At 41.8% G+C, this 27,041-nt stretch overlaps 2 protein-coding genes across 2 annotated transcripts; one reads left to right on the top strand and one right to left on the bottom strand.

Moving 5' to 3' along the window:
* Nucleotides 1-243: 243 nt before the first annotated feature.
* LOC149285064 (DNA-directed RNA polymerase I subunit RPA49-like) lies at nt 244-16,131 on the top strand. The gene is made up of 12 exons (XM_089495871.1): nt 244-301; nt 1,068-1,171; nt 1,952-2,028; nt 2,703-2,800; nt 3,060-3,115; nt 3,416-3,560; nt 4,502-4,609; nt 5,268-5,364; nt 5,579-5,709; nt 6,027-6,108; nt 6,612-6,743; nt 15,975-16,131. Exons 1-12 carry the CDS (start codon nt 244-246, stop codon nt 16,129-16,131), a joined length of 1,245 nt encoding a protein of 414 aa, XP_089351997.1.
* Nucleotides 16,132-24,618: 8,487 nt separating this feature from the next.
* Nucleotides 24,619-26,542, bottom strand: LOC149285063 (ADP-ribosylation factor-like protein 9). The gene is made up of 3 exons (XM_089495857.1): nt 26,527-26,542; nt 25,567-25,742; nt 24,619-24,807 (listed from the first exon to the last, which is right to left on the bottom strand). The coding sequence occupies exons 1-3, from the start codon at nt 26,540-26,542 to the stop codon at nt 24,619-24,621; spliced, it is 381 nt and encodes a 126-aa protein (XP_089351983.1).
* Nucleotides 26,543-27,041: the final 499 nt, after the last annotated feature.

Here is a 27,041-nt window from a genome sequence, read left to right as displayed (position 1 = left end):
AGGTCTATGGGTGTTTATATCACGCATCCACTGCACTTGGTTCATTAATATTTCCTAAAGCTTATTAATAAATGTCAATATCCAGAGCGTCCTGCAGGTGGCGCTGTCTGTTTCCCAGATCGGAAAATGCTGTGCTGGAGGTTCTTCTTTGCCGTAGAGCAGTGTCGTTTCTTTGGTGTTAGGACGCTTCCTGCGGATTGGTTAGAAGTGTTCTGTACACGGCGTGTGTGAGCGGCTGTTCGCATGGCTTCCAAGGCGGTGTGGGAGTACAGAGGCTCCCCGGAGCAGTCAGCTTTGTTGGGTGAGCAGTAGCAGTAGAAGTCTATGGTGGTTTAAATAAAATATATTACTCCTAACACTAAATAGTATGAGTTGTTTCGCTTTCTTAGCAGGCAGCATTACATGACTTCCTAAAGGCTTTTCCAAAGTGCATGTTCTTACGTTACCCCCAATGCATTCCTCCCAATGCTGGTTATTAGTGTGTAACAATGTTCCTCAGCCCTGAAAGTCACAACAATAACTAAAAGGGACCCTCTATTTATATCACAGCTGTGTGCCCTTTAAATCCAGGTTTGTATTATTGAGAATGATAACGATGTAGGATCGATTTTTAGAGGCCACTCGCCATAGCCAAATAATCCCAATATTTCATTAACAAGAGAAGTAGAAAGTTCTGGGCTGTCAAATCCTATCGTATAAAGTGCATGTTGAGCCACGCACCTAAAAGCAAGAAATCAACGCTAAAATACGCAGAGTAAATGTATTACAAAACATTGTATATTTATTTTATTTTACCGCCAAAGTGTGGGTTCAGTTTGTACCAAAAAAAAAAACAAACCCCAAATAGCCCAAGACCCCCCATGTTGGGGTAGAAACCATCTACCTTTATGAACGGTTGGATCAACCTGGCTGGGATACATAATTAGGTACTCAACTTCATTACATAGTAAATGTATTGGTGGGTATTTCTAGATGCTGCGTATGCTTGTGTTTTATTAAATCATAGATTTTTATTGTATATTTTCTATTAATACTTCTTGCCCCTATTGTTTTTTTCCCCTCCTCAGTGCAATTCTCCAATGGAAATATACAGTCACCGGAGAGTATTAAATTAAACCTATACAGGAACAAAGATCAGACAAACCCTAGAAAAAGAAAGCAGCAAATCTTGGTAAGACTTCTGGGGAGCAAAGCAATCATTTTATTTTATGACCAATACAGGCGCCCCTTTTCCTTTATGCGATCCTGACAGGTGAATGGCGTGTCAATAAATCTCAACAACCTGCCAAAAAAGTTTGATAGTTCTAGCAACAACAGTTGAATGCACTGGCATGCAGATATGTCATGCATAAACACCAATAGTGTACTAGTTGTCCACATTTTGATGAGCAGAAAGTTAAGGTTAAAGTGGCCTTTATGCATAATTACTAGTGATACTGTAAATACTTCATGTCTAAAGCTGAAATGAAAGATGTCTCCTGAAAAGTTGTCTTAAATAATGTCTCCATCCACGTTCATCACCGTAGTAATGGCTCCTTAGTTTATTTTTGCATAACCCATGTTTTCCAGGGCATATGTATTTTTAACATATTGCTTTACCAGTACGTGCCATGTATACCTGAGTAACTAGTTCGCTTCCGTGAGTTTAAACCTCCAACGTACCGCAGGGTACTTAATGTGTGCTGATCAGCAATATGTGAAAAATATATGTGCCTGGAAAAATTATGGCCTATGTGCTCGCCCTAATATTGACTTGACTTCTTGGTTTTATTTTGCCTATTTGAGTTGTTTCAACCGGGTGATGGAAACTGACTTAAGAAATAGTAGTAATATTAGTATTGCATCATTTGGTTGTGACAAAGTAATGAAGCATTTGACTGATCAATGTCTTCTCTTAAGGTGCTTACAGAATTAATGACTATAATGTGCAAATGTTCATTTTTCTTTGTAGGCGGCAGAAACGGACAGGCTAAGTTACGTGGGAAAAAATTTTTCCTCCGATGATTCAAACTATAACCCTCTGTGTAGGTAAGGTAATATCTGGCATTAAAGCTTGAACACTTGGATATAAAAGCAATTGTTACCAGTTGCATAATATGTTTGAATATCGTGCCATTGTTTAGCTTACTTATTAGTAACATTTTATTGAATGCTACTTGTAGGGACGGCTTTACTTTGATGAGAGTGGCGACTCCACGCTATAAAACTCCACTAAAGAACATTGCAGATTTCTCTATCAGGCTAGGCTGGACAGGGGGGGGGGGCGCAGTTGACCCCAGGGCGGGTCTAAAAGTCTTCCCTTTGTGAAGAATTTTGACTAGGCCTGGAGAAGTGAAATGCAGCGGGGTAATGTGACGCCACGATAATAGCGGGACTGCTTGCACACTATGCGATCAGCCATAGATCAAACCTCAGCTGCAGTGAGGTGAGGGAATGAGAGAGGGTGTGTGTAAGAGTGAGTTTGTATATATATGTGAGTGTGTTTGTGTAAGTGTGTGTGAAAGGGAGTGTGTGTTATTATGAATGTGTATGTAAATCTGTGTGCCAGTGAGTATGATATCTAGGGGGTGGGAGCGATCACAAGGGGCGATGGAGCCACTTGACTTTACCTGAACCCTCCCCCAGGTGCCAAAAGGGGCCAGCCCTCCTAATGCATAACCACCCAATAAGCAATATTCTTTATGCAATGTGTATTTCCACAGGTATTTTGTTGGTGTGTTAAATAAGGAATCTGGGCAGATGGAAGTGTATGATGCAGAGTATTTTACCATGCAGCCACTATTGGAAATCAACAAAAAAAGTATGTTTTATACTTGTATTTATTATTGTTATCATCATTATTAATATCTTGTGTAGCCTTGACTGGGGTATGGTACAGGTTTAAATCTTCAGGTGTTGTATTTTTAACTTCATAGATGGACAGCCATATTTCAGGCAGCTGCATTTTTTAATGCAGTGGAAGTGTAGTTTACCATAAAATACAAAAAAGGTGATCTTCTCTGTTTTGTGTTAATGTTTGGGTCATTATTGAGTGGGAACTTGTTACATTTATTTTGCAGGTGACTTACACGATGAAGACGAGACTGACAAATCTAGCAGAACGTACAGGGAAAAGGTAATGGGAGCAAAGCAGGCTTTGTTACTGTATAGTGCTGTGGCCTTTATTTGTAGTAATTTTCAAGTATTTCTTTTAATCATTCCACTCTGTATTAAATATGAAATGGGAAGTAACATATCCAGCAGCACGACTGAAAAATAAGCAGAATGTGTTATTTAAGCCATTCACTTTTCTGGGAGTTGTTGTGCCTTTTTATTTGCTTGATACAATGCAGTACTGTTAGTCTTTAGTATGGTTCTTTCAAACATTTGACTGTTATGTGGTTTTTTCTCTTTCTCCCTTGAACTTATTGCCCAGGTGGATGCTTTGATAGAAGCCTTTGGTACCAACAAGCAGAAGCGTGCCTTGAATTCCCGCAAGCTCAACAAAGTTGGCAGTGAGAGTTTAAGTAAAGCTATGGCGAAGGCTGCTGAGGAAATCATAGAGAGCAAAGGAACAACGGGTAAGGAAGCCATTATTTTCCAGAGCAACTGGCTCATTTTAATACTAGGCTTAGAACATCTCATGTAAATCAGCAAGCTGACTAAAAGTGTGACACGAGCCAAGTCCCCGACCCTGGCTCCGCGAAAGCAGAGGTGTGACTGGCTGACATCAGAAAAGTGCAAAATATTAATTCAAGGAGGTGCTTGTGAAAACTTTGCTGTGGGTCACACACACCCACTTTCGACAAGCAAAGCCAATGTCAACATGCCCAGCTAAATTTTCTTGAAAAAGTATTCATATTGGTCAATTGCTGTTTAGTGTTTTTATAATAGTATTTAACACTTAACCCTTGTATATCTTTTTAACACTGCAATAAGGGATTTCTTTATTTCTCTTCTTATTGCTAGTTATTTTACTCCAGGCTTGAGTAGCTTGACACTTTAAATGCCAATGGCGCTGACAAATGAACTCATAAATCTAGGAGTGTTTATTGGACAATGATTATATTTCAATTGCGCAGAGGCAAGGATAATTATGTTTTACAAAGGGACTCCAATTTTTTTATATATATTTATACAAATTCAGTGACTATATCAGACATTATATTGTGGATTAAGCCAACATCAACCTGCCCCTCAATTTACCAAATCATGTACGGTTTTCCCTTAAAAAAGAATGTTGCTGTACAAACACTAATGGACACTTTATATAGAAACAGATTACGAAACATTTTGCTCATCTAGACTGATAGTTTCTTCCTTCTGTATAAGGCATATTTTATTTCTTGACAAGTAATAAAGAAAAAATACCAAAGGCGTGCACCTAACATCCCGTATTTTGTCTGTCACTGTGATAAAGATCACATAATGTAACAATTCATATAGTATTCTGTATAGATATAGTTGCTATATAGATGGGATACAACATTGACAATGCTCTCTTCTTCTTTCCATCTTCTAGAATTGGTAAAAGAGGCTATTGGCAATAAAGACACAGAGGTTTCGATGTTCCTACCTAAGCGTGATGTTAACGCAGACAAACCTGAAAATGTGTACAAGCTGGACGATCGTATCCTCCTTATAGTAGGGTTGTGTAATAGAGATACACTATGATTGTCGTTATTTAAAAAAAAAAAAAAAAACTGTCCTGTGTCACCATAATCGCAGGGTAACCGGAGTTGCTGACTGCTCTGGTCAGACCTCTGTCCCCTGCCTCTGTCCAGATCCCAATCACATTGTAAAGGATAGAGAACAGCAAGAAAAGGTGATTGCCTTTCCTGACCCAGGTTTGAAAAATACTTTTTATGTTTGTTTTTCTGACCCATTTATTTATATATACATTTTATAAATATATTTAAATATTATATACCATATTTATATTTTGTAGTTAGCGTGGTGGGTATTTTAATAATATATGAATATGGTAAAAAAAAAAAAAAAGCCCAACTTTTTACAAAAAAATATATAATTTTACTTTAAGCGAGAGTCTTTTCATAGGAACAGCATATTATTAGGACATCTTGGCTCTCTCTCCTAAATCTTAACATGCAGTTTCATTAGCCCTGTTGTACTCAACTCTGCTTTGTGCTTTCATGTTCAGCTGAGGTCCTGAATGTAACTTTTGGCTCACTGATCAATTTTAAAATAGGGTGTTTTCTGGAGAATTTTGGAGACAAGTTGTGTCTGAAATGTTACTTACCTTTAAGTTTGGCCTTGACTCCAATAAGTTATCTCACCTGTGGAATACGCAGCTCTCGAAGCTCCCTCTGAAGCCTTTAGAAACGTCACTTCTGAAACGTTACAGCAGATGAGAGAAAATAAGAAGTAAGTAACTTCAAACCGGCAGCATTTGGCCACGTGCATAGATGGCATGGCAGCAACCTGTTGTATTTATGGATATAGTTAAAGCATAGTCAAATCTACAATCCTCTGAAAAGTAGCATCAGTAATTCTTTTTATTGTATTTTTTTTTTTAAGTCACAGGAAATCACATACACGCCCACTCCCCTTTTATTAACAAAAAAATAATTATTTCCAGACATGGGCTGTTTGTTCTTCAAGAAATTCAAGAGCTTATTAACCAGAAAGATCGTGACCAGCAAGCCCGCTGCTTGTGTTATTTGGATGTCTTGATCCAGCTTAGTCAGTGCAAGATGGTAAAACGCAAAGGTAAGTCAAATTCCTTGTTACCTGCTTTTTCTCCCATAATTCATGCTGAGGATTTCTCATGCCGTTCTTGTGTTGGTTTCTACCATAAGCTGAGCTAATTATCCAAGTTTTTCTGGATGATATGCTACATTGTGTCAGTTTTTTGCATATTATAAAAGAGGAAATCTTATCTCATATTCGTAGATGGGGACAATGAAAACTTTGAGATGTTTGTGATGTTATTTCTCTATAATAAAGTAAATAAAGCAGAACATATCCAAAACAGAACTTTATGTATATGAATTTTTATTATTATTATTTATATTTTTTTTTGGCAGAGCTGATGGACCCGAGTTTCCCAAACATGATATTCACAAAGCTAATAAAGAATTTTACTGTTTCAACATTCAGAAATGGGAGGTGAGAGGGCTCCTTTTGTAGTGTGAGGTCACTAAAAATACACACATTGTAACATTATTCTTAAAAATGTGGAAATCTAATAACTCAGTTTCAGAAGTAAATGTCTTTCATACAGATCCGGACCATTCTGCTTATTTAACTTAAAGTATAGGATGGACATTTATTTAAAAGGAGAAAACGAGATTATGATCAGGGGCTTTAGGTGTAATGTAAGCTGGTTTTACTTTACCAAGACGGTGGTAGAAAAATGGAACAGCCTCCCAGCAGGCGCAGAAGAGGGTATCAGTGAGGGAATTTAAAAATGCATTGGACAGACATAAGGCTATACCCTGAATATAGAAAGGACCAAGGACAGATTTAGGTTAGTCTGTTTTAAATGGAAAGAAATAATCGAGTTATGTTTCACTATTCTAGGTACATCTGTTTGATTTGTGTAAAGCTGAATATAGCTTCTCGCTTGAGTATCTCCAATTGTACAGTTAACACCACATCTTCTCTTCTAGGCTACAGAATTCAGTCCCCGACACAATGAAATCTAAAATAGTTGCACATGTGATAGCCCTGGCCCTGCATATCTGTGAATTTGAGGTCGACTTGACACTTTTACAGAGGGACATGAGGCTCACGGAGAACAGGTGAGCCCAAGTTGTATTGGGGGTTATGTATTCACACCCGTTCTGGTGCAGTCATCATAGGAACCACTGGAATGCCCCTTCTCATCGCTACATTGGCATCAACAAGTGTATTGCAATAGTTTAAACAAAGTCACCACTTCGGGCTTTAACCCCTTCGTGACAAAGGCTGATTTTACTTTTTGTACCCTTCATGACAATGGCCGTTTTTAACATTTCTGCGCTGCTCGTGTTTAGCTGTAATTTTCTTCTTTCCCGTTTACTGAACCCACACACATTAGATATTGTTTTTTTCAGGACAAGAAGGGCTTTCTTTAGATCATTGTGTTGATTGTATCATATTATTTACTATTAAAAAAAGTATAAAATATGGTGAAAAATTTAGAAAACAATGACTGTTTCTAACTTTTAGTTGAAAAATCTTTTACTCATCTATAAAAGGTAATAAAAAAACCTGCTAAATAGATTCTACTATTTGTCCTGAGTTTAGAAATACCCAATGTTTTTATGTTTTTTTGCTTTTTTCTGCACGTTATGGAGCAATAAGTACAGGTAGCGTTTTGCTATTTCAAAGCCATTTTTTCCAAATCTGGTTATTCTTCCCTCCATGTGCCATTTCGGGTATCTTTGAAGCCGGCCAATGCAATTTACCCCATCAAATCATATATTTTTGAAAACTAGACAGCCCAGGGTATTCCAAATGCTGGTATTTTAACCCTTTCCAAGCACTTATTCTACCATCAGCCTTTGTCAAACTTTATGGTAGTAATTTTTTTGCATTTGTTTTTTCACACACATTTTAATTTAGGTATGAATAAACAGGTTCTGGTATATGTCACTATCATAAAACACCCCAATATGTGTTTAGCAACATCTCCTGAGTACAGCGATACCTCACATGAATGATTTTGCCTGGCTGTTTGGGGGCAAAAGGGCCACATTTGGGGCATGCACATTTTTCAATGTTTAACTTTGGCATTTGGGGATCCACTGCCCATGCCCTATTTGGTACATCTTTGAGCCGGGCCATTTCAGTGTGCCCAATAAAGCTATATATTTTTGAAAACTAGACACCCCAGGGTATTTCAAATGCTAGTATTTTAACTCTTTCCATGCACCATATCTACCACCAGTCTTTGTCAAACTTTGTGGTAGTCATTTTTTTCCTGGCATCCAGTGGCAGTACCAGTGGGTAATGTTCTTTCCTAGGGACAAGTAGAATCTAAAGAGAGTAAAGAGTTAAATTGCCCAGAGCCCCTCCTCCTTACCCATAAAACCCGGGACCTCTCGAAGAGAATCAGTTCTTTTCTTGTCCCTTTCAGGGACGGACAGGTGGAATCGTCAGGTCCGGACATTTTCGGCAAGCTGGTGAGGCGCACGGGTTGCTGCCTGGGGGTTTCGTTGCCTCCGATTGCTCCCCGGGTGGTGAGCAGAGAGGGGTCGTCCCTCCGTAGCGGTTCGCGTTACGGAGGATGTGGTGAGTCTTCCTTTTGATGTTCAGGAAGCGGGAGCATGCGCAGTTTGGTGGAACGCACGCCCCGGTGTCGTTGCGTTCCACCGAAGATCCGATCGTGCTACTGAGCATGCGCGAGTCGGATCTTCCGGAGGGCGGCAATTTTAAATTGCTTATAATGCGCTTTGCCTGTCTGACTGCTGGAGCTTTCGTCAGTACAGTGCAACCGTGTCACCAGCCCCCCCACACGGTTCAGAGGAGGTTAGGGTAAGATATTTTTTTATCTTTGCTCTTTCTTTTCCTCTTCCCTCCAAAAAAAAAAACAAAAAAAAAAATTTCTTTTATACTTGCTTTTGTTTTATCAGATGTCTAGTCCGGTGCCGTCAGAAAATCCGGATAAGGATAAGAGACCTGCTCCAGCTCCCAAAAAAGCCACTGCTAAAGCTAAGCATTTTACATGTGCTGAATGTGCTACTCCGCTTCCCGATGGCTGCAGGAAAAAATTATGTAACTCCTGCTCTGCTGAACAGCTTGCTTCTGAGAAGCGTAAAGACCTGCAATCGTTCCTTGGGTGGTTCCAGGAAAATTTGGCGCAGACATTTGAGGCGTTTCAGTTCTCCGCGGCTCAGACCCAGGAGAAAGTTAAGAGTGGGTCAGCTCACAAGCGCAAGAGGTCCAGGTCTTCCTCTCCATCTGACCTTTCCTTGGGTGAGATCTCCCGGTCCTCTAAGTCCTCATCAAGTGACAGTTCGGAGGATGAGATGGTTTTTCCTCCCCACGACCTCCGTAAGTTCACCAAGGAGGTGTCTCGCCTACTCCTGGAGGATGATATAGGAAGAATTAAGGGTTTCCCTGTCCTGCCTAAAGTGGATGACCTTATTGCCAGGGAATGGAAGCACCCTGGGAAGCGAGCTTTCATTTCAAAACAGTTTAAGCAGCTGTTCAGGCTTCAAGGGGAATATTCCTGGGATGAGCCCCCCAAAGTGGACGTACAAGTGGCCCAGCTCTCTAAAAAGACTACTCTCCCTATTGGTGAGGTGTCCGGGCTTAAAGACCCCATGGACAGGAGAGCGGAAACTTCGTGCAGGCGTATTTTTCAGGCTGCAGGAGCTCAATGTAAGGTGGCGGTATCCAGTGCAGCGGTGGCTAGAGCCCAGCACATGTGGATTCAGATTTTGCAGGATCGTCTTGCGGATGATTCCGACTCGGAGATTTCTAGGCTTTTAAAGAACTTAAAGCTCTCTAACAGTTTTTTTGTGGATTCGGCGCATGAATCTCTGAAGTTATCAGCCAAGAACATGGCTTTGTCTTCTGTGTCGCGCAGAGCCCTGTGGTTACGGTCTTGGACGGCTGATTCCGCCTCAAAAGCGGCTCTCTGTGACTTACCTTTGGAAAAGAAGAAGTTGTTTGGTGCACCTTTGGAAGACCTTATAAAACAGATTTCTGATACTAAGAGAGCCTTACCACAGGATAGAAGACCTAGGTGGAGTCGTAGATATCCATATAGGAACCCGAGGCCTTTTCTCCAATCCGCTAGATCTCAGAATTTTCGTGGGCCCTTTGGAGATAAGAAATTCCAAGACCGGCCGAGAAAGCAGGACAAAAGGAAATTCTGACAAAGTAGGAGGTCGCCTGCAGCATTTCAGTCTCTCCTGGGAACAGACCACGCAAAATCCGTGGATTCGACGCATTATTTCTCATGGTTACAGGATAGAGTTCTTTCGTCCTCCGGTCCGCCATTTCCAGATTTCATCTTACCCCTTGGTAACAAAGAATTTGACGCTGTTCTCAGAAAGCATGAAGCTTTTGGAAAAGGGAGTTATAGAGCAGGTCCCTGTTCTCCACAGGTTTCAAGGAGTCTATTCCAGGTTATTTCTGGTGCCGAAGCCGGACGGCTCCCTTCGTCCGGTTTTGGACCTAAAGACTGTCAACCGCTGCGTTCCCTATCAGCATTTTCGGATGGAGAGTATCGCCTCAGTCACTCAGGTCTTAAAGGAGGGAGATTTGATGGTCACCTTAGACCTAAAGGACGCTTATCTTCATGTCCCCATAGCCGAGGCATCCAGGAAGTTTCTGAGATTTGCTCTACGGGTCAATCAGAGGGTGCATCATTATCAATTCAAGGCCCTTCCATTCGGTCTGGCATCTGCCCCACGAGTTTTTACAAAGATTCTTTGTCCGTTGACTTCGCACCTCAGGGAACAGAATATTTCCATCATTCCTTACCTGGACGACTGGCTGATCATGGCAGCTTCCCGGGAAAAATTGTTACTAGATCTGTCCACAACAATGAACTTTTTGGAACAACACGGCTGGTTGATAAACAACCAAAATCTTACCTTATCCCTTCTTCCAAGATTCTGTTCCTGGGTTTTTTGGTGGACTCAAGGTCCCTTTGCGTCTATCTTCCACGTCCCAAGCAGATAAAGATAAGACGGGAAATTGCAGCACTTCAAAGGTGTCCAACTTGCTCGGTCAGGAAGGCTATGAGCGTCTTGGGTCTGCTAACTGCTTCCATCCCGGCAGTACCTTGGGCAAGGTGTCAGCTTCGTCCCTTGCAGTGGCAGATTCTCTCAAGCTGGTCCAAGCAAGAAGAGGACCTGGATTCGTCCTTCACAATAAGTGGCCAGGTCCTGTCCCACTTAAATTGGTGGAAACAGTCGACCCATCTCACAAGAGGTCTCTCTTTCCGTCCCAGAAGTTGGATCATTCTCACTACAGATGCCTCCGGCCGCGGATGGGGAGCCCATTTAGGTTCCCTTTTTCGAAGAGGAGATTGGGCTCCAGTGGATGCGGCCCGCTCTTCAAATTTCCGAGAGCTGAAGGCTGTTCTTCAGGCACTCCTGGCCTTCAGGCCCTTCATAGAGGGGCAGGCGGTAAAGATCCAATCGGACAACGCATCGGCCGTCGCCTATGTCAACAAACAAGGTGGGACGCGGATACGGAGTCTTCAGATTCTGTGTGCAGTGATTATGGAATGGGCCCAACTTCATTTGTCGGATATTTCGGCGACTCGTATCAGAGGCCGCTACAATTTAATCGCAGACGATTTAAGCAGGTCAAAATGGTCTCAGACGGAGTGGTCCTTGACCCCAGAAACATTCTGCACGTTGGTGGCACGTTTCGGTCTTCCGGAAGTGGATTTGATGGCGACTCGTCTAAACCGCAAGGTTCCGGTGTTCGCGTCTCTCAACAGATGGGATTCGCCGCATGTCCTGGACAGTCTGTCCATGGTGTGGAATTTCCGGTTGGCCTACGTCTTCCCGCCGGTGGCTCTGATTCCTCGCGTGCTGCAGAAGATTCGTTTCGACAAGGCCAGGGTTTTGGCCATCCTTCCGTACTGGCCCAACAGGAGTTGGTTTGTCCTCCTCAGGCAGTTGACCGTCTCCTATTGGGAACTGCCGATTTCGTCCCAGCTTCTGGAGAACGTCGTCCTTCCGGATCTTCTTCAGGTCTTCCGTCTGACAGCCTGGCTGTTGCAAGGCTGATTTTGAGTTACCAGGGTCTGGACGAAGATATGTCTAATTTTCTTCTGTCTTCAGTCAGGTCTTCTACTTCCAGAATTTATTTGCGGGTGTGGACCAAGTTCCTCCTGTGGTGCTCCGACAAGAATCGTTCGATTTTCCCTCTGTCCATCAACTCCATCCTTCGGTTTTTGCAAGAGGGTCTGGCTTTGGGCCTTAGTGTCTCGACCCTTAAGGGGCAGATTTCGGCCCTTAGTCATTTTTTTCTCTCGGATTTGGCATCTCACGTGCTTATTAGACTTTTTTTAAGGCCGCCCTTATTAGTCGTCCTCCTAGGAGGTCTGTTTTTCCATCATGGGATCTTTCCCTTGTTCTTCATGCTCTCTGTTCAGCGCCTTTCGAACCTCTGGAGGAAGTGTCCCTTAAGCTGCTTTCGCTGAAGACGATTTTTCTGGTGGCTATTACCTCGGCTAGGAGAATTGGAGAAATCCAAGCTCTTTCTTCCTCTCCCGAGTTCACCATTTTTCATGAGGATAAGGTTGTTCTACATGTCAAACCCTCATTTCTCCCTAAGGTGATTTCCAGGTCCAGTCTCAATCAGCCCTTGATTCTGCCCACTTTTTTCCCGTCTCCTTCCTCTCCTGAAGAGTCTGCATGGCACACGTTGGATGTAAAACGGGCTTTAGAGATTTATATTGCTCGTACCTCCTCCATCCGTACCTCGGACCAGCTGTTTGTGAATTTTTTCGGGCGCTCGGCCGGGAGAGCGGCTTCGAAATCATCCATTTCCAGGTGGTTGGTGGACGCCATCCGGATGGCATACCAGTCCAATAACCTCACTCTGCAATGGCCCATCAGGGCCCATTCCACGAGGGCCATGGCAACCTCCTGGGCAGAAAAGGCCGCAGCTTCCCCTGAGGACATCTGTAAAGCTGCTACCTGGTCCTCATTCTCCACCTTCGTTCATCATTATCGGCTAGACATCATCTCCTCCTCTGCGGCGGATTTTGGGCGTAAGGTGCTCCAGGCGGTGGTTTCCTGATGCGTTTTCCCTCCCAATTCCGGGATCTTGCTACATCCCACTGGTACTGCCACTGTATGCCAGGAAAAATGGAAATTTTTTTACTTACCGTAAATTCCTTTTTCCTTAATACAGTGGCAGTACAGGTTTCCCTCCCCTGTTTTGGTGGAATAAACTTATATTTTGGCAAGCATCTTTCTGTGTGTGTCTTGTTACTTACTGATTCTCTTCGAGAGGTCCCGGGTTTTATGGGTAAGGAGGAGGGGCTCTGGGCAATTTAACTCTTTACTCTCTTTAGATTCTACTTGTCCCTAGGAAAGAACATTACCCACTGGTACTGCCACTGGTACTGCCACTGTATTAAGGAAAAAGGAATTTACGGTAAGTAAAAAATTTCCATTTTTGCATTTGTTTTGTCACACACATTTTACTTCAGGTATGAATTAAAAAGTTCTCGTATATGTCACTATCACAAAACACCCCAATATGTGTTCAGCAACATCTCCTGAGTACAGCGATACCTCACATGTATGATTTTGCCTGGCTGTTTGGGGGCAAAAGGGCCACATTTGGGACATGCGCATTTTTCAATGTTGAACTTTGGCATTTGGGGATCCACTGCCCATGCCCTATTTGGTACATCTTTGAGCCGGGCCATTTCAGTGTGCCCAACAAAACCATATATTTTTGAAAACTAGACACCCCAGGGTATTTTAAATGCTGGTATTTTAACTCTTTGCATGCACACATTTTACCACCAGCATTTTTTCAAAGTTTGCAGTAGTATTTCTGTGTGTGTATTTTTCCCACACACACCTACTTTATGTATGAATTTACAGCTCCTGGTATATGCCGCTGTCACACGACACCCCAATATGTGTTCAGCAACATCTCCTGATTACAGTGATACCCCACATGCATGGGTTTGTCATTTTTGGGGGGAACTAAAAGGCCACATTTGGTACGTGTGCATTTTTCTAATTGGAAATTAGATGTGTGGCCATCCTTCCCCCCGTGTTAATTGGGACCTTGTTGAACCCGGCCAATTCAATTTACCCCATCAAATCATACATTTTTTAAAAGTAGACACCCCATGGGCATTTAATATGCCAGTATTTTAACTCTTTCCATGCGAGAATTGTTTTAAGCTAATATGCTAATTTTAGGACTTGCTCACAAAAATATATTTTTTATATATATATTTTTTTTTTGCCTTTTTTATTTTTTTAACATTTTTTTTCAACTTGAAGGTTCCCCTGATAGTGACATCAGTGGGAAATTATTTTTACATTTTACTGGTTTTTTACTATTTTTTTTCTAATTATTAATTTTATTTTATTTTTAATTTATTTTTTCTAATCACACTGTGATTAGAAAGCTGAGCTCCATTGACTTGCATGGTTGAATGCAGTACCTATATTCAACCTGCAAGTGGAGCCAGAGTTCTCTAGAGGGTCAGGAGACCGTCTAGTGAACCTGATGGCGAAGATCACCGGCAGCTGCGGCTGTGACCGCTCTCCGGGGCGGTCACAGTCCATCCCCAGGTAAGTGTTTGGTGTCGCTGGATGCCTCCTGATCGAGGCATTCCAGCGACACCATTTAAGTTTAGGAGGCGATCGTTGCAAAGTATGGCGGATGTTGACGCCCTGGGGAGGGGCCAGAGATGGCCCCTTTGTGCCGATAATGGCGTTGCTGAATGCCTCGAGGTCGAGGCATTACAGCAACGCCATTTCGGTGCAGAAAGCGAAAATAGATCGCTTTCTGCACCCGTTTAATGACGTGCCGGTCCTGGCACGTCATTTGTCGTTATCGACTTGAATTTCCGTGACGTGCCCGGACCGGCAATTGTCATCAAGGGGTTAATGTCACTAACAAAGCATTTGGTGGTATAAACACACCCACTATGACACCAGTAGAAACAACCATAGATATCATTCTGCCTAGTTCTATCTCTCTAGTCTAGTCATTACCAAGTGAAATTAAAATAGTTCAATAACTAGTTATTGATGACATTATTAGAAATAAATTCTCCTAAAATACCATGGCGTTTTAGGACTTAATTAAATCTGCCCCTACTTAAACACCAGCCATCTTTCTTTCTAGGTTACGGCTAGGTAACCTTGAATGTTATCCTAGAATAAAAAATGTGCTTGAAACTTTTGAACTAGTCTGAATATTACTATCCAAATGCAATGTGACTCGGGGGGGGGGGGGGGGTTTATCTTGTGTGGAACTTTCTTAAAATGAGATGACTGCCTAGGTTAGCCTTTATTACTGTATTTGCTCAAATGTAAGACCATGTTTTTTCCAGGGAAAATTAACCCTCGTATTATATTCAAGGTCGTCTTATAATCGAACCTCAAATAGAGGTCTGACTACAAGACTAAGATCCAGATCCACCACAGCGCTGCAGGGGGCCTGGATCCTCCTCTCTGGCAGTCAGTGGACGTCTGCTTTGATGCATGCAGACAACCTCCACTGCTGCCGGCACTTCCTCTTGGGCTTCTATGACGGAGCGCGTCATGTGACCTTCCAGTGTCATAGAAGCCCCAGCGGAAGTGCCGGGCTGAAGCGGAGATTGTCTGCATGCATCAAGCACTCACCATCTGCCAGAGAGGAGGGTACCCCGCTGGCGATTGTCACAACCTCCACTTCCTGCCAGCACTTCCGCTGGGGCTTCTATGATGCACCAGTGTGACACGACCTCCAAGGTAGCACCAGAGGTTGTCTACGTGCATTGGCCAGACGTCCACCAGCTCCCCCCACTAGACACCAGGGAGTCTGAAGCAGGGTGGACAAGTCTCGGGATGTACTATGCAGATGTGCATAACTGGGGGGCAGGTTGGCAAATAAAAGGAAATAAAAACATGCATTTTTCTCAGTTTTTATTAAATATGAAAAATAGTTTACATGTGAATTAATATTTACTAATAACTTTTATCCTGATGGGTAGTGTTATATTCAGGCTCTTTTTTTGCTAAATTAATATTCAAGTTTTGGCGGGTCATCTTAGAATCAAGCAAGTACGGTACATATTCCCAAAGGAATGAACGTTGGTTATTGAAGGTAATGTTATCGATGACAGGGCTCTTAAGAAAAGAGGTTGATTACACAGAAATATGACATGACCCGCCAGGAGATATCTTGTCAAGATTGTTATCTAGAGTGGGGAGGAGGAACCATTCATTTAGTTACATGTGTTATGTGTGCAACATGTTTATAGGGTTGTAAGCCTTTGTGGAATGGTGTTTGTAGGCATATTCAAGATTTTCCACTTGCTTCTTTTTCTTTTATAGGATGCTTGAAATTGCTAAAGCAATGGGTTTGAAGATCAATAAAAGAATGATGTTCTCTAATGCTTCGCTTGATGAAGGCCACAAAATTGGGATTTTGACAGTTCCTTTAGCAGTGTACAAGCCTTCTGGGGGATTGATGAAACGAAAGAAGATGTGAATTGGAAAGGATAGGATTTTGCTGTTTGACCTGGAATTTCATTGTGACTTCATTTTGAAGCTGGCATTGTTTGTGGGACACAGTAATAAACATGGTTTTGATTTTTTTTACTGCCATTTATTAGTTAATTAAATAAACATCCATAATTACAGGTGTAATCAAATAGGTAGCATTGTCTACATGAGTTCTGAATTCTGCACAAATGTGCCACAGTGGTTACTTGTTTCATTATGGTGGGAATTCCAATTTTGAGATTGGTAAACAAGTGTCTAATGTAATGTATACACATTTGGTTCAGATTCTAGTGTAGCTAATAGATTCTAAATAAACACTCCTATTCCACATTCAAGGATCTCCTCGGCCCCCATTTTGTAGCCGCCTTCAATTCCATCCTCGCGGGTGGCCATATTCACGATCATACGTTGCTGGCCTCAATCACCCTCATTCCCAAAGAGGGCAAGGATCCGGATCACTGTGGCAGCTACCGCCCTATCTCCTTGCTCAACTCTGATCTTAAGTTGTTTGCCAAGGTTCTTGCCAATCGTATTAAACCTTTCCTGCCCTCTCTGCTCCACCTTGATCAAACTGGTTTCGTTCCTGGTCGGGAAGCGCGGGACAGCACTATCAGGGCTCTCTCTCTGATGCATTTTGCTCAACATGCACATGTCCCAGCGGTCTTGCTGTCTACTGATGCAGAGAAGCCCTTTGACAGAGTTGATTGGTCCTTTCTGTTTGCCTCTCTAACGCGAATGGGCTTCGGTCCCGGGCTGCTCACCTGGATCCGCGCTCTTTACTCCACTCCAGCGGCGCGTGTCCGCGTCAATGGTATCTCCTCTGCCCCTTTCAGTATTAGAAATGGCACGCGCCAGGGTTGTCCGCTATCCCCCCTTTTATTTGTTTTATCCTTAGAACCCTTGTTGCAATCCATCAGGGGTAACCCGGACATCAGCGGTCTATCTGTAGGGGGCACGCACCATAAGGTTTTAGCGTACGCGGACGACCTCCTCTTCACCATCTCTCAACCGCGGCTGTCTCTTCCTATTATCATGCGCGAACTATCGCTTTACGGTGCTCTTTCGAATTTCAGGATCAACCCATACAAATCCGAAATTCTCAACGTTACCTTGCCTTGTTCTGAAGTTCGCTCCATCTCGCCCTGCTTCTCTTTCCGTTGGAGTGCTGATAGAATTAAGTACCTGGGGACTTGGCTCTCCCCTGACTTCTCCCAGCTTTTTCGCTATAACTTCCTGCCTCTCCTTGCTGGGGTGCAGGCAGATTTGCTGCGGTGGAGATGTCTGATGATTTCCTGGGTGGGCCGTATCAATGTTATTAAAATGTCTATCATGCCTCGTATACTATACCTTTTTCAGACCCTCCCTATCTCTCTTCCCTCGTCGTTCTTTGTGTCCTTGCGGCAGACTCTTTTGCGGTTCGTTTGGGGATCTCGGGCCCCTCGTGTCCGTTTCTCCACTCTGATTTTGCCCAAATCTCAGGGGGGCTTGGCGTTGCCTTGCCCTCGTTCTTACTACAGGGCATGTCACCTTCTCAGGGTCGTGGAATGGGCCCATGGCCCTAGTCATAAGCAGTGGGTGGCTGTTGAGTCTTGCCTCTTGGGATCCCCTGCTGGTGTGCTACCCTGGTTGTCGATTCCGACGGCTAGGTCCCTAGCCGCGCCTCACCCATTTATACGGGCCACGCTGGAAGTCTGGCATTCCGTGCTCCGGCACACTCGACTTTCCACTGTTCCCTCCCCTCTGGGACTTCCCACCTGGCCAGGGACAGTTCCTTTTCCCTGCCCTTCCCTCTGATCGCACTGGCAGTATCCGCTCTTATTGGTCGCCTGCGGGCCTTAAGCCCCTGAATCAGCTCTCCCCCTCTTCACCTCCCTCCTTTTCCGATGTTTTTAAGTACGCGCAGCTTCGTAGTTTCTGTTGCTCTCTACCCCGGCAACACAATCTTTCTCGTGCCCTCACTGTGTTTGAGGATATCTGTGTGGCACCCTCCTTATTGGCTCATGGTGTTTCCCGTCTGTACGGCCTCCTCCTCGACGCTTTTAACCCCGTGCCACCGGCGTTTATGGGTCGTTGGGAATCGGAGCTGGGACTCACCTTCACGCGGCCCCAGTGGGAGAGGATATGTGTTCGCAATTACCGCTGTTCCAGGAGTGCCAGGGATCAGGAAATGTCGTACAAGTTACTGGCCCTCTGGTATCGACCCCCTGCACTACTCTCTACCTACCGCCCTGATGTTCCTGACCGTTGTTGGCGGTGTAACGCCACCCCAGGTTCCCTCCTTCACATCTGGTGGGAGTGTCCGGGTATTATCCCTTTCTGGACTGCTATCCATTCCACGCTTCACCGCTTTACGGACTCAGTTCCCCCTCTTACTCCGGAGTGTTTCCTTCTTTTCCATATGCCCCAATCTGTCAAGAGCTTTCAGGAATCGGTACTTTGCCATCTGTTGGTGGCCGCTAAGGCTTTAATCCCTTTACACTGGGGCTGTCCTGCCCCCCCCACGTTCGCTGAGTGGGTGCTCAGGGTGGAGCGGATTCGGGTCCTGGATGAACTTCATCATGTTGCTTCTGGGAGCGTGGAGCGGTATCAGGCCACGTGGTTTTATTGGCTGTCTTTCGTGAGTGACCCTGTTATTCGTCCCTTGTTGGAGTGATTTGTGTACTGTACGTCTTTGCCATCTTTTTTTCTCCTCTTTCTTCCTCTGTCTTTCTTTGTCCTTGTGTTGTAGCTTATCCTTTTTTTTTTTTTTTTTTCCTTCTACTCTTCCCTTCCTCTCTGGTCCTCTCTGTTTTCCTCTCCCGTCTGTACCCTGTCCCTCCCTCCTTTGGCCCCCCCCCTTCCAGTTCCTCCCTACCCTTTTTCTTTTCCTTCCTTGCCCTTTCTTTCTGGTCTGCTCTACGCATCCCTCTGGCATGTGAGCCATTGGGTTCCGGCTCTTCCGAGAGCTCTCGCGTTGCCTGTTGGTAGGGCTCGCAATACACTTCCAATTTATCCTGAAGTTACACCCAAGCTAATAAATTTAAATGTTGCAGCCTGGCCTTGCTCTACCTCTAAGTGCCTTACCATTCCCGGCTTTGAAAGCTGGCAAATATTACGATAATTTCTACGCAACTGTTCACGATCCTCATATATATGCTATGTCCGGCTAGGTGCACGGGATGGTTCTTCCGCATTGTGTTTCCGGACTGTGGTTCCTTCGTTGTATGGGCACTCCGTGTGTTCTTGCGTGTGATCTGTCCATGTACACTATTATTGCCCTTCTTTTGTAATGCGTTGGCGCACTGTGTATCGCCTATATGGATTCTTTTCCCCTCCCCTTCCCCTCCCTTTTTTCCCTTCTGTACCCCTTCCCTGCATTATTTGAAAATTACAATAAAATTCTGATTTACCCTAAATAAACACTCCCTACATCCCTATCAAACATCAGCCAGAATTGCATATAAGGCTATATATGGCTTCAGTAACTCAAGCTATTTATTACTTATCGGTGGCATACATGAAAGAGAATATTGGGAATTCCATCACACTATATGGCCAGTTCTATCTAATTTTACACGACCATATTGCTTACCAAGGATTGCGTTGCTTTTGGTGTTGGCGTAATATGCATTTTACTGTTTTGTAACTAACAAAAAGCTCATTTAATGTCTATGTGATGGGGTGTGACCCAGTTTCTCCTGAATATCAGATGCCTTGTAATTTAACCGACACAGAAGTATTACTTTATAGAGTTACTAACCAGGATCGCTCTGATACTTGGTGTTGTGGACATGGATTGCATCGTCCATTATTAGTGATTCACGTCACAGACGCAATATCTGTATCTCCCTTTGGATAAACCACTCCCCTAACTGTGGCATACATTACAATACCAATTAGTTCTATTGTTTAAGAAGTGCCTTACCTCTACCACCAGGTAGCACTAGAGAGTGAGTGATGTGTACATCTATTGTTTATCTAAGACCATAGATAATGGCTACCTACATGAAAAGCCATGTGGGCTATGCCAGGAACAATGGGATATCAGGAACTCCAGGAAGAAGGGGGAGGAGAAGAAGAGACTGGAAGGAGAGGAAGGAAGCAGCATGGCAGAAGCTAAGGGAGCTGTGAAAGTTTGCCAGAGAAAAAGTATGAAATAGAAAGCTGCTCTTCCATCTTGGGCTACTTAAGTGCCAAGAAGCTAGGACTAGTTAAGTGCCTAGTATTGTAACTAAGAATTAGAAAACAACTACTGAAATAATCCTTTAAAGTCTTCTATATGATCCTGGTATCTAGAGCCATTTTGGAAACTGAGCACCAAAGGAGTCATTTGATATGCTGATACTCTCTGATGTTAAGTACATATGTTATTACAATGTTATTAGAATATAATTGTAGACTGTCTGTATCTTTGTTATGGTAACCTTTTTCGATATATTGTTTGTACCGCTAGAGGTATTAATAAAGTATATCATTATATATCATAACATCTGTTGGTATTCGTCTTTACATAATTTAACTGTATTCCTGAATCAAATTTATTGTTGTATTGTTAGATGTGTTTTGTCTAAATTGTGTATTTAAATATTAGCATAATTTTTCATAAAACAGGCCACGACCACAACACTTGGTTAAGTGTCTAAGTGTAATAGACAGTTTATCAGACTGCTAGGTTAACAATGGATTCCAGAAACTTGGCTGGAAAATATTCTTTAAAAAGTATAGCTTGCTCTTTTGGAGGGTCCACGAAAAGACGTACAGCTAATACATGTGTACCTGCATATTATAAACACACACAAGACGACTTCATTCAAAGTAAAATCATAATATGTATTTGTTAAAATAATTATAGTTATTATTGAGATATCTTATCTTATCTTACCACTGTGTACATAGCTATCACCTTCTCACCTGTCACGCTTCACACTCTTAACCCTGCATTGGTTTTCTTGATCCTCAGACGTTTATTCTGTCGGGCTGGCATAATATATATATGTAAATGTAATTTAAGGGCCTACGAAACATCACTTGCACACATGCATTAAAAAAACCCCTATGCATACAGAAAATTCTGGGTCGTCTGTTCAGTAGTGGCATCTAATTTGTAGTGTAGGGTTTTTCTTTAATGTATTTCTATTATTTTTGTATATTACTCATACTAAATGATGGGACTATACATAGAAAATGGTATCAAGAAGAAATCATACGTGTTCCTAAAACAATATCTATATAATGTTGGTAAATTCAACATAAAATGGCATTAAATATAGTAAAAATGGAGGAACAAAAGGGGTGGGAAAACTGGTCATGAAGAGTCACCCCAGGTCTATTTTTTGACATAGTTTAAATGCTGAGGCTGTAAGATGCTTTCTACTACTCTAAAAAGATATCACAAAAATGATAAACACTAACAGACATTCAAAAAGGTATATTACAGAAGACGTGTCAGACACAGGATCATTTACACAGTATAGGCACGCACAACAAATGTTTCTTAATGGAGCATTGATGCATTAACAGTTATCTACTCAATATAATAGATTATATATTTGTACTAAAACAAGCATTATTAAATGCACATTGGTACTACTATGTATCCATGGGTGAAAAGATAAATCAATTTTATACAAAATATGAAGTTACATTTCTTTCCAATAACGCTGAAAAAAAGTACAGACAACACTTACCAATTGAGTTTGCCATGTTTATATCTGTTATTTATTTTGAGAAAAAGTAAATTTGTGTAAATTAAAAGTACAACGCGGATCAAAATTACAAACTTATTCCAAATACAGACGAGCAAAAAAATAAGTTGCTTTCAATGACTGATCCTGAAAAAATATCTGACCCATACAAAAATATCACCAGAGACGCTAAGCTATGTACATATTAAAAAAAAATCTAAACTCCCAAGTGCCACCATTTCCCAGAGTCTCTGCCGCAATAGTAAAATAGCTATATAAAAACACCCAGCAGCACATTACACAGTTCCTGCTCAAACACACAAGAAATATCCCCCCCCCCCAGACTTAAATATACCCATATACCATACAGTGCTACCATTTCATCTGTAGACTTACAGTCTATATGAGCAATACCACCCCACACCACCCTTTTCCTCTTGGTCCCCCTATCTAGAAAATTAACTATATAAAAGGCACTCATTGTCACCAATTGCGCATATAAAAATACTACCCATTTACACACTTATCTTCTTTCACCCTCTGAAACTGAAAAAAATTAAAAAAGAAAACCCCATTCCCTTAACAAAAGCGTAGGTGGAGACTCAAAGGGTTTTTGCCCCAAAATCAAGGAGGAAGTGTTACAGATTGTCCTGGTCACACAGTCGGGAACTGACTTCCTCTTTTCTATATTGTCTGATCATATTAAGACTCACAATTAGGTTTTTGCCCCTGTATGTTACGGTTGATATGCCTGCTTGAATGGAGGCGTCTCAAGAGTTATCTTTAAATAACGACAAGCCAAGGTTTTAATGAGGACTGGAGACATTTGGGTCTCTCCTAGTATCTGGTTTGATAGGTCAGCGTCTCCAAGGATGTGTTTGGGTTACACACCTCTCATAAGGAGAAGCAATAGTGTATTACAATAATGAGAGTATCTGATTTGCGATAAAAGGTTGATTATACTTCTTCTCAAATACATTCAAACTGAGAAGACAGAGATGGTGGAGTCAATCTTGGTCAACCCTTTTTGAAAGAACCTGTTAAAATTTAGTAAAAACAACAACAAAAAAAAAGGATCCAGAAAAATTTCATTACAGTGTTTCAAATTTTTCCCTACCTTTGGGACATTAACCTGTTAACAGACCCGTTCTATACCTGTTGGAATACTTAAAGCGGTACCATTGTCCAAGGACAATATTAAATGTTTTTTCTTGACTATAGATTACTCACGATATATTCTATTTTTGAACACTGAGTCCTATGGAAACAGAGTTTTGTTTTTGCTGCTAAGCCTGGAGGTCTAAGCAGAAGCCAATATATTGTGTCTGGTCATTGTTCCAAATGTAACAGTTTGAGCCAGAACTGTATACATTTGATCATGTAATATATGACCTCATAAGACAACTGCATGAGGATGAAGGGTTCAAAGCTGTAAACACACATCTACTTGTTCTCTCACTTTTCATGTGTTTTTTCATGTGGTATTTAAAGATCTAATGGCCATGCTGTGTAGTCGGGAGATCTGAATCTGTTTTTTCCTTTCGCACGATAGTCTGTGGGTAGTAGGTCAAGCTTGGCCAGACACCAACACTGTTCAGCTCTCTACGCCTGTGCAAAAGCCAGCATTTCTCCAACTCCCTTGACAGTCTGGGTCAAGCCACGTTGTTGAGACCACAGCGGGTTACTCAACTCCATTTACGATGCCGTTTGGAAGATTGTATTCACCTCATTTACATAACCCTACTTATTTTATCCACAGGATAACAAAGCAGGAAAAGTTCAAAAATGTATGCTGTACCAGCATGTCGCAGGAGTTGACTGGTTCATATTTTCTAGATGATATCTATGACTCCTAATGGGGTCACAGATAATAATTATACTACTGTGGGCCAGTGTGGTAACAAAACAAACAAAAAAAAAAAAGCTGGATCCTCCATCCAAGATGTACCCAAAGCTACTCCTAAAAACCGAGTAACATACATACACACACACACACACACACACACACACTAAAATACATACTGTAAATCCCCTCATGTGACATGACGGTGACACACGCTTATATAAAAAATTCTCCGCCCCCCCATAGGCTAAACTAAATTAGTAATAAAAGTATTTTTTATTTTTATATATTTTTTTATGCCCTCACTCCCTCATATCAAATATAGTTCCTTGTACATTTTATATCACACACAAAGCTCACGTAGGCAACAGCACATAATGGGATGCAGTACACATAAATTCCCTAAAACACTTGAAATATAGGTAGAGAATACACGTCCACAGGTATGGAAATCTTTGGGCCGTTGCTGCAACCAATTTTAAGAGCTACAACAACTATCACCCTTCTCATTTTGGCACGGGAGTTTCAGCCCACAAATGTGCCCATGCAACACGTCTTTACTTTAAAAACAGTTAAATGTTAGTGGCGTTGTGTATGTCGTTATTTTCTAAAAGAATATTGTTAAAAATGCACGTGCCATTGTTTTTTATTTTTATGTTGCATAGGGATGAATGTATTTATTTTTTTACATTTTTCCTGCATGCTCATCAGCTGATCTCCCACTGGGGGTGAAAGGTCCTGTTTTAAGTTACTGATGGGGTGTTTAGGGTTAAAGGAAATCATTAAATCAACAATGCAACCTTTTTGTGAATAGACCCCACTATCCCCTAGGATGTCAAAGCAATTCCTCTGCACTAGATATTTTAGTAAAATTGTTCATGTGTGACATCATTTGATGGATTTGGTATATGCTAGCATATATATATATATATATATATATATATATATATATATATATATATTTTAATTATGTTTTTATATCAGAATACTCAGAAATCAACTGTGCAAGAAATTCCACTGTGTCCTGGAGTCCAGATGATATTTCACCATCATTAGTCACGTGTGTCCCAATCAAAAACAGCTTCCTATCTTCACAAACTTCAGACAGTGCAAGAGCGTCATGGATTTCAGTGATATGGTATGCATCATGGAGATCCTAGGATGGAAAAAGAAACAACACAAAATACTGATGGTGTTTTCAGACTGTATGCACTGGTTCGGCTGACTTGAAATATGTCACTATTAAAAGTACAAATGCACACCTATAAATGCTTTAGATATTTATTTAGTTTATGGCAATATCCCACATATACATAATCAGCAGATGTCGCTGAACATCAATTAGGTTAATGTCCAGCAGTGACACCTACTCAATTTTACTTAAACATTATAGCTACTAATTTTTGCTCTACAGGTATTTCTATGGTTTCAAAACTTATTATATCATCATATTAGTCCTGAAAAAAAAATGTTTAACTTATGTACACAAATAATGAAAAGGGCATCGTGGTTTAATCCATTCAGGGCCACGGGCTTTTCATACCCTAAAGTGTTTTTAGGCCTGTCATTTTCACTGCATTTGTTAATCCATGATTTACATTTTTCATATTTAATGCGCCAACACAAACGACTTTTTTTTTTTTTGGGGTGGAAATACATGAAAAATAATATTTGTTTTTTTCTATTATAGTATAGATTTTTTTTTATACATTTTATAGCACTTTCTTTGCCATTTTGCTTAGGTCTTCTACACCCCTTGTCATGAAGAGGTTAAATTGTTTAGCTGAAATAACTAATCTGTGTACACAGCAGAGATGTATTTGTAATAGTAGGAAGTAATACCCGACAAAGTGTTGAAAAAATACTGACCCTATATATGAATATATATAAATATACACATATAAATAATCATTACCTGCTTATTGGCAAGGACCAGCAATGGTACAGATGAGTCTTGCTGAATCAGTTGGTGAAGGTGCTTCTTGGCAAGTGGAAGACGACTGTGATCCGCCGAGTCCACAACAAAAATTACAGCAAGTGCTCTAGAGAGATATCTCTCCCAGTAAGGCCGCAGTGGTTCACTGCCCCCAACTATAGACAGAAAAAGGGAAAAATGCAAGAGATTACATATTTTGAATAACAAGAGCAAAACTCGTAACAAAGGATATAAGGGAAAACATTAGGCTTATTTATGTTCTTTTATAAGCATAGCATCCCCTTTTAAAACATGCTGGAATTACTCTTTATATATAACTCCTAATGTATTTCCCCGTGCATTCAGATTATCCAAAAACAAGACAAAACTCCTGAAAAAACGAACACAAAACGAAGCAGAAAGCGCAGAATTTCCGTTTGAATTTTGTGGGTTTATTCATTCCGGCTCTCTCACACACTCTCTGAGTGTCCCCCTACGTTCTCCGCCGACCGCTTCTCTCTCTCACAGTTTCGCTTCTTCATCTTCTGTCTTCTTTCTTCGCCCGCATCTCAGGAGACATGACCTCCTGCTGAACTTCCGCAAAAATGGAAGAGGATGCTAGAGAAGAAGCGGAGCTGCGATACAGGGAAGAAGTTGGAGGAGATGGTAGGGAGACATTCAGAGAGCATGAGAGTGAAGGTGGGTGTCAGACAACAAATTTTGGATCCGCATTTATAAAGCCTCACGAATCAAAAATTTTCCCTGAATCGTCTTTGGCCCATTTGCACATATCTGATCATGTAGAAATTACATAGGAACCTTGTTCTGTTACCAAGATGTTTCATTTCATTTGTCTCTATACCTTGGATACCCAGTGCAATATCATTCATGCACATTACAAAAATTATACAAGGTTTCCATCTTCAGCAGCTTTTTTACAAACAAACAATCTGTTCTTACCTTCTAGTAACTCCATTCTGGATTCCCCGGTGTTAATACACATGGCATTAAAACCTTCTGTCGGTGTTGTGTGGTTTCCCCCTCTGTTCGTTAAAATGGAATTAAGTACACTTGTTTTTCCAGATCCATCAAGTCCCAGAACCAAGATCTGCTTGCTTGGCAGATGCTTCTCCTTTGACATAAAAGAACAGTTTCAAAAGCATGTCTCCCAATAGCAGAACCTGTTTTCTCTGCAGTACACACTGCACCAATCCACCCACCCTACCGGCACTATCTTCTATTAGGAGTGCTCGTCGAATATGCGTGATTGAGGGAATGAATGAGTATCTGTGAATGAGAATGTTTGCGAGAGCTGGTGGAATTGGACACATGTTGCAGGAGCGGAACACACACATTGCGGGAGTGGGCGGTAATGGTCAGAAATTCCGCTGGAGCAGGATTTATAAAACAGTCCCGTACAGGGCTCTACACCCAACATCATAGAACTGCAGACCACTTCCGACGGTGATGGTTAG

The sequence above is a fragment of the Sceloporus occidentalis genome, unplaced genomic scaffold (assembly GCF_023333645.1).
Source record: "Sceloporus occidentalis isolate IW3139 unplaced genomic scaffold, rSceOcc1.0.p SCAF_85, whole genome shotgun sequence".
NCBI classification, from domain to species: domain Eukaryota; kingdom Metazoa; phylum Chordata; class Lepidosauria; order Squamata; family Phrynosomatidae; genus Sceloporus; species Sceloporus occidentalis.
Note: the sequence above shows the minus strand (reverse complement) of the source record. Positions and strands in the feature narration are given on the sequence as shown.

What these genes read in the sequence shown, in the direction of transcription:
- LOC149285064 (XM_089495871.1), top strand. Translation starts at nt 244, where the DNA reads ATGGCTTCCAAGGCGGTGTGGGAGTACAGAGGCTCCCCGGAGCAGTCA. An exon ending in AGAGAGCAAAGGAACAACGG is followed by an intron (nt 3,561 to 4,501) that starts GTAAGGAAGCCA and finishes TCCATCTTCTAG; the next exon opens with AATTGGTAAAAGAGGCTATT. An exon ending in TCAACATTCAGAAATGGGAG is followed by an intron (nt 6,109 to 6,611) that starts GTGAGAGGGCTC and finishes CTTCTCTTCTAG; the next exon opens with GCTACAGAATTCAGTCCCCG.
- LOC149285063 (XM_089495857.1), bottom strand. An exon ending in TGGTCCTTGCCAATAAGCAG is followed by an intron (nt 24,808 to 25,566) that starts GTAATGATTATT and finishes TTTCCATCCTAG; the next exon opens with GATCTCCATGATGCATACCA.